We start from the raw sequence: 6,774 nt of genomic DNA, 5'->3' as shown, positions 1-6,774 counted from the left end.
TTCTGTGTTAGCTGCTGCAATATTATCATCATGAAATAAAGCTGAAATCTTTAACAGCATTAATACTTAAGATTTACATATCTCATCTTTAATATTGAACCCATTTTCCCCAAACCATTCTCTGGTTATTGTTTAAAGTAAGAAATAGAGTAACTTAGAATGGTGCCTGAAATAAAAAATGCACTCAAAGGTTGAAGTTGGAATACACGCTGGCACAGTGACTAAATCCAAAATATTAAGGTGAATTCCTTGTTTCTGTTTGCTTTGTATTGTTCGTTGTTTTTTTAAGGCTTGGTTACATGTGAAGTTATTCTTTTGTTTCTTGGAAATGCATTATGTTTTCTTATTGAGAAATGTAATCCCAATAAATCTTCCTTGTGAGGAAGGAAAGGATTAAAAGTGTAAAGATACAGCTTAAGGATGTCTGATCTTTTTATAAAAACTTGATTCTTCCACATTAGCAAGTGCCTTTATTTTTTAAAGAACAATGTAATTCTTTTGATGAAGTCACTGACAGCTTGTTTTACTTGCTTGTTTCTCAAGGTGTAAATGAAGGGGTTCAGCATAGGAGCGATGGAAGCCGTGAGAACTGCCACACCCTTATTAATAGCCACTGATTCCTTTGATGAAGGTTTAACATAGATGAAAATACAGCTTCCGTAGGTAATGGAAATGACAATCATGTGGGAAGAACAGGTAGAAAATGCCTTTTTTCTTTGCTGGGCAGAAGGGAATTGTAAAATAGTCTTGATGATGCACATATAGGATAGAATTATACATACCAGGGTCACGATAAAGGTCAACACAGCACACACTATGATCACCTGCTCGATGAGCCATGTTTCTGAGCATGAGATCTTTAGGAGGGGGAATACATCACAGACAAAATGATCAATAACATTAGAGTCACAGAATTCCAGATTTAGACCCAGGCTAAGTGGTGGGATCATGATCAACAAGCCAGCTGTCCAGCACCAAAGGATGAGTCTTCTACAGACTCTATTGTTCATGATGGTCACATAATGCAGGGGTTTGCAGATGGCTACATATCGGTCATAGGACATGGTGGCAAGAAGAAAAAATTCTGTAGCACCAAAGAGGTCTGTAAAAAATATTTGAATGACACAACTGTCATACGTGATTGTCTTGTCACCTGCTGATAAGTTGTACAAATATTTGGGAATACAAGCAGATGTAAATGAGATTTCCAAGAAGGAAAAATTTTGTAGAAAAAAGTACATCGCAGTTTTAAGGTGAGAATCTATGAAGGTTAGGGAGATGATTGTCAGATTCCCAGTCACACTCAGCATGTAGGTGAGAAATAGAAAGATGAAAATCGCAGTCTTCAGGTGTGGGTTGTCAGTCAGTCCCAGCAGGACAAAAGTTGTTACTGTGTGGTTTCTCATCATTGAGTCCTGATTTCTATTCAATCTGCATTTATAATTCAGAGATACTTGGTATGAGGAGAGTGATGTTGACATCACATAGCAAGAATTAGTTGCTCAACAACCGATTCAAAACCATCTGACATGAAATTTAAAAACTTTTGGTTATAAATATTATTATCTTTATTATTATTAGGTTCCACAGTGTATGTTTTGATAATTTTGAGGAATATTTTTAAAAATCAGATTACTTTATGTATATACCACATTGCAAAAAATCATGAATTATGAGTCCCTTTCCACTTTTTATTCCTAATTTATGGTTTATTTTTATCTGCACACTGGTTTGGAATTACTCACATAGTTATATTTTACTGCTAACTAAAGTTTAATCCTAAAGCCAAATCTTACACTTCAATGTTTTTCATTGTAGTTGAATATTGATAAAGTGCGAATATAATACAAATAGTTTGGGGCTTACTATACAGGCTTTCCAACCCATTGCTTAAGATTTTGTTTAGCATTATTGTAATTTTTAAAAACTCATGTTTTAATCTCTAAACAACGTTTTCATCATTCATTTATTCTTGTCTCTCCCTTTCTCTTAGACTTTCTTTTTAAGATTTATAGTCATTGTCTATGCGCAGAACATGGTATTCTGGTGAGAAATATGTTGTTTAGAATGTTAAGATATGTTGGGTGTGACATTCACAGGATTACATGACATCATCACCACTGTTTTTTTTATCTTTCATCTATTTAGCTAAGATGTATACATTCCAACATCTTGGTACCAATGTTACTAAGTACAAAAAAAATCAGGTATAAATACTAGTCACATTCCCCACTTTAAAGGCTATTTTAAAAAATTAAATTTATATGTATCTGAAATTTAGAAAAGTGCTTAGCTCATAATAACTAATAAATATGTCCTCACTATTTCCACATCCTGGTTCTCAGTTATTTTCCTTTTGTTATTCACCAACCATTCATTTTTCACGGTATTGTAATCACACTTTTGCTGCCACCATTCTAATATGATTTTTGCTAAAGTTTATCAAATACCTATTTTTTTGTATAAAATAGTTATCGGCTTCTAGGTGGAATGAGTACTTTTGACCACACTATTCATAACATTCTCTCATAACTTATCTTTTTCCCCCCTTCAGATTGAGAATGATGAATTTTCATTTATTTATTGTTGACACTATTGCAGATGTCTCCCATTCCCTCCCCCCCCCCACACCTTTACCCACCTTCACCCAACCCCCACACCCCTTCCTCAGGCCATAACCACACTGTTGTCTGTGTCCATGGGTTAAGCCTATATGTTCTTTGGCTATAATTGATCTTAACATGCACCTTTTCCTCCTACTTTTAAATTTCTAATTTCTGGATCTTTCTTCTTTCTTGCCTCTATTATGTTCATATTTTCAGTTTCTTCTTTTAGTTCCTTTAATTTAACAAGTACAGTTAGTGGATATTCTCTTGAATGCCTAATTGCTTGATCGCCAAAAATAATTGCTCTTCAGAATGTCAGGAATATAGCCAAATATACCTCAAACATAAGAATGTCCATACTTCCCTCCTGTTTCTTTCCTTGAGTTTCTTATAATTAATCTAATAAATTTGGCTGTGCATCGAAGTAATCACTTTACATGGTTTGGAGTAATTTTTTCTGGAGTAATTTTTTCTTCACTTATCTCTGTTCCCCAAACCCCAGTTCCACTTGAGTTGCAAATGCTTGGTCATTGTTTTTTTGTTTAAGTATCTATTCTTTCTGGAGTTTAATGAAACTCTGAAATAGAGGTTGAGTGTCATCCAGAGCAATCAATTCTTACTCCAATTTTAGTACTACCCTGCGGATGCACATTGCTTTGAGATTTAACTGGTGCTTTTTAACTAGAACAGAACATATAAGTAACACAGTTCCATATATATTTAATGCCTAAAATAATTACTGGCAAAAATTTAAGTAAAATTTTTCACCTGAAACTATATTATTCATATTTGAGGTGAATTTACTTACTTAATTTGCTATAAGTTGAGTCTAACATTTAGACTTCTTTTTGAAGTTTTTTTTTTTCCTGGCTAGTGTAGTAATTCTTATGAAAAACCACTACTCAGATCAAATCCATTATCTTTATTCCTGAAAAAAGCGATAATTGTCGTCTCCTCCTTGCCTTTTCTGCCAATCAGAGGAATAGCTGTGTATTCATTGATACTGCTTTTGCTTTCCTGATGCATCTCTCAGTAGTGTGTTAAAACCGGAAGTTGAGGACTTTGACATTCTAAATTTGTGGCAGTATGTTGTCTACAGTTTTTTCTTCCCCTCAACTAGCACAAACTAAATACTGTATCAGTGTCTAAAATATTTAAAAAATTGAGTCAAAAGAAAAAACTGCCTACAATTTGTGCTGGAGCCACTGATTGGTTGATTATGTGAAAAGTTTTGCTATATTACTTTATGATATTCCCTCCATATGGAGCAGGGAAAATGTCAACTTTGACCGTGTGTGTAAGCTCTGGAGTTAAATCTCAGTAATGGAAGTCACTATCACAGAGAAGGGGCATGGATCTGCTCATGGTTTGCCTCAGCCCTAGGGTGCTCCCATGGGATGTCGCTCCACACCTGAAATTTACAACATCATCCTGAGATGCACTGAAGGATCCTCCCTCCCTTTGCTTCTCGAGGCAAACTAATGCAGCCCAATGGACTTTGAATAGTATTTAGTTATAATATCACTTTTTCTTCTAGTCACTAAAACTGTTTCCCCCCCATGAGAACTCTGATATTGTAATGCAGGTGTCGAGTAATGTTTTATTTAGATTATTATTGCCTGATTATTGTTTCTATTATAGTTAAAGAACTTAAGATTTTTTATTTCTAACGAGATGATGCAATGTGAGCCAATTTGTCAATCGATTTTTTTTCCTGTTGGGGGAGTACTGCTTCTTCATGTTCCTCAAGTTATATTACCTTTAGATGATGTTCTACTTGTTGTGGCATAAAAATGGTCACACCATTTATGGAATGTGATGAACAAAATTAACTGATGGACAAGATAGAAACAGAGGCATGGATACATGGAACAGTCTGAGCTTTCGGAGGGAAGGGGGAAAGGGGGGACTAGATGAAAGAAGGTTAAGGGATTAGTCAAAGAATATATATGTATAACCTATAGGCACAGACTACAATGTGGTGATGGCCAGAGGGAAGGGGGGGCAGGGCCTGGGTGGAGATGGGCAAAGGAGAGAAAATGAGGACATCTGTAATAGCGTCAACAATAAGAATAAAGTTAAAAACTGGTCACACCAATAAATAAAAATGATCCAAGAATATGCTTTCTAAAAATAACATTTCATTAATAGCCATATTAAAACTCACATCTTTCAGCTTTATACAGTAGGAGAAAATCCATTTCTTAGAGATAAATATGACCCAATCTCAACCAGAGAGAATATAACTGAAAAGATAGAAAATAGCATATTTATACTTCTAACAGTTAGTCATAGCCTCTTTTGATGAGATGTTTAACTACCATTATTATTCTTACAGATAGAAATTTGAAAATGAATGTAATGTTGAAAACTTGCATGAGAGTTTCAGCTCACTACTGACTGAATCCAGGCCCACAGTTACAGAAGTCTGGAATGACTTGCGTTCCCATCTTCAATCAATTGCAAACATTTCTTCAAGACAGATGTGCTGCCATAAGCCCTGAAAATATTTTCTTTTAGTCTTGGTCAGTAAAAAGAAATGCCAGTACAGAGAAAGCTCCAGTCGTTTTGGAGAGTTGATGATCTGAACTATCTTCTCTTGGAGAGAGGTTTTTCCAATTTCAAGCTTAATATTTGTTTATTTGCCAAATCTGCAACAAAGTTGTTTAACAAAAGGGCCCTTGGTGACCAACTTCAAAAATCACTAATGAATCATTTGTGTAATAATCTTTGGGGAAAAAAAAATCAAACAACACAGTCTTCAGAGACAGGTGAAAGCAACAGAATCATTTAAATGAGACTGGTAGGAAAACAATACGAATCTAATAAAAAATTAGTTCTGTTTTTTAAAATTAACTTTGTCATGTACGGTAATTAAAAGGTCATAGATATTCATTTTTTCCTTTACTAATATTTATGAAATGAGTATATTCCTAAGACATGTGATAAAATAAGGAAAAATAGAAAAATGCTAGGCATAAGTACATGGAAAATAACTAAAAGAAAGATAACAAATGCTAATACTTTGGAGCATAACCTTCCATAAATTTCCTCCTGCAAATATGTCCATATATATGACATATCATACTTGCAAATGTATGAACATTAATTAAAAACATATACAATTGAGATATATAGTTTGCCACATGCTATTTTATTTGTTTAGTTTTAATTAAATTGATTGGGGTGACATTAATGAGATTATGTAGATTTTGAGTGTATAATTCTTTGATACATTGTAAATTGCATTATACTTAGATATATATGAATCTATTTTTAACTTAATAATTATTGCCATGTATCATTTTAATTCCATTTAATTTCAGTGTACCCTATTAAGTGTAGCATCAGAGTTTAAGTTAAACTTTGAATATGTGCTCTTTACAATGTTTCAGAATTTTAAAATATGTAGTTATAGAGTTATCCACCACATTAGTCCCTTCTTTTCTACTTTTCACAATTATAAAAAGATCTACAAGAAGGATACTTGTACAATTCATATTTTTTGGAATATTGTCAGAATAATCATTAGTAGCAAAATTTCTTCAATGAGTTGGATGACTAATAAAGTAATTAAGATATTCTTTCAAATTAAGAATATCAGAGTGCTTTTGGATATACATTTATATTATTAATTAGCATTTTTCCCTTTATAGAATATGAGGAATATTACCTCATTTTAATCAAGAACTGATCAAGATCAAGTTTGGGTTTCAGATATTATTTTGAGGTATAATTTACATAGAATAAAATGTACTCATTTTAATTGTATAGTTTGATGAATTTTGACAATTGTATATGTCTCCAAAACCAGAATCTCAATAAAGACAAATAATTCAATCTTTCCCCACCAATTTTTTATGTCCTTTCTTATCATTTACCCTATCTTCAGCACCAGGCAACTAGCCATCTACTTTCTGTAATTATAGGTTCAGTATTACAAAGTGTATTGGGTTTTTAGAGTTTTATATAGTTGAATTATACCATACGTATGTTTTTGAGCCTGGCATCATTTTTAAAAATTTATTGGGATAACATTGGTTCATAAGATTACAAGTGTACAATTCTATGATACATCATCTGTATATTGCATTGTGTGCCCACCACCCAAAATCAGATTTTCTTCCTGTTTTATATCCTGATTATGAATGAAATCATATGATTCTTA

At 33.2% G+C, this 6,774-nt stretch overlaps 1 protein-coding gene across 1 annotated transcript; it reads right to left on the bottom strand.

The window, feature by feature from the left end:
* Nucleotides 1–470: 470 nt before the first annotated feature.
* On the bottom strand, nucleotides 471–1,406 carry LOC102248554 (olfactory receptor 6C2-like). Its single transcript, XM_005876684.1, has one exon. The coding sequence runs from the start codon at nucleotides 1,404–1,406 to the stop codon at nucleotides 471–473; it is 936 nt and encodes a 311-aa protein (XP_005876746.1).
* Between the last annotated feature and the right edge of the window lie 5,368 nt (nucleotides 1,407–6,774).

This window comes from Myotis brandtii, unplaced genomic scaffold, assembly GCF_000412655.1.
Source record: "Myotis brandtii unplaced genomic scaffold, ASM41265v1 scaffold496, whole genome shotgun sequence".
Lineage (NCBI taxonomy): Eukaryota > Metazoa > Chordata > Mammalia > Chiroptera > Vespertilionidae > Myotis > Myotis brandtii.
This window is presented reverse-complemented; position numbering and strand designations above follow the sequence as displayed.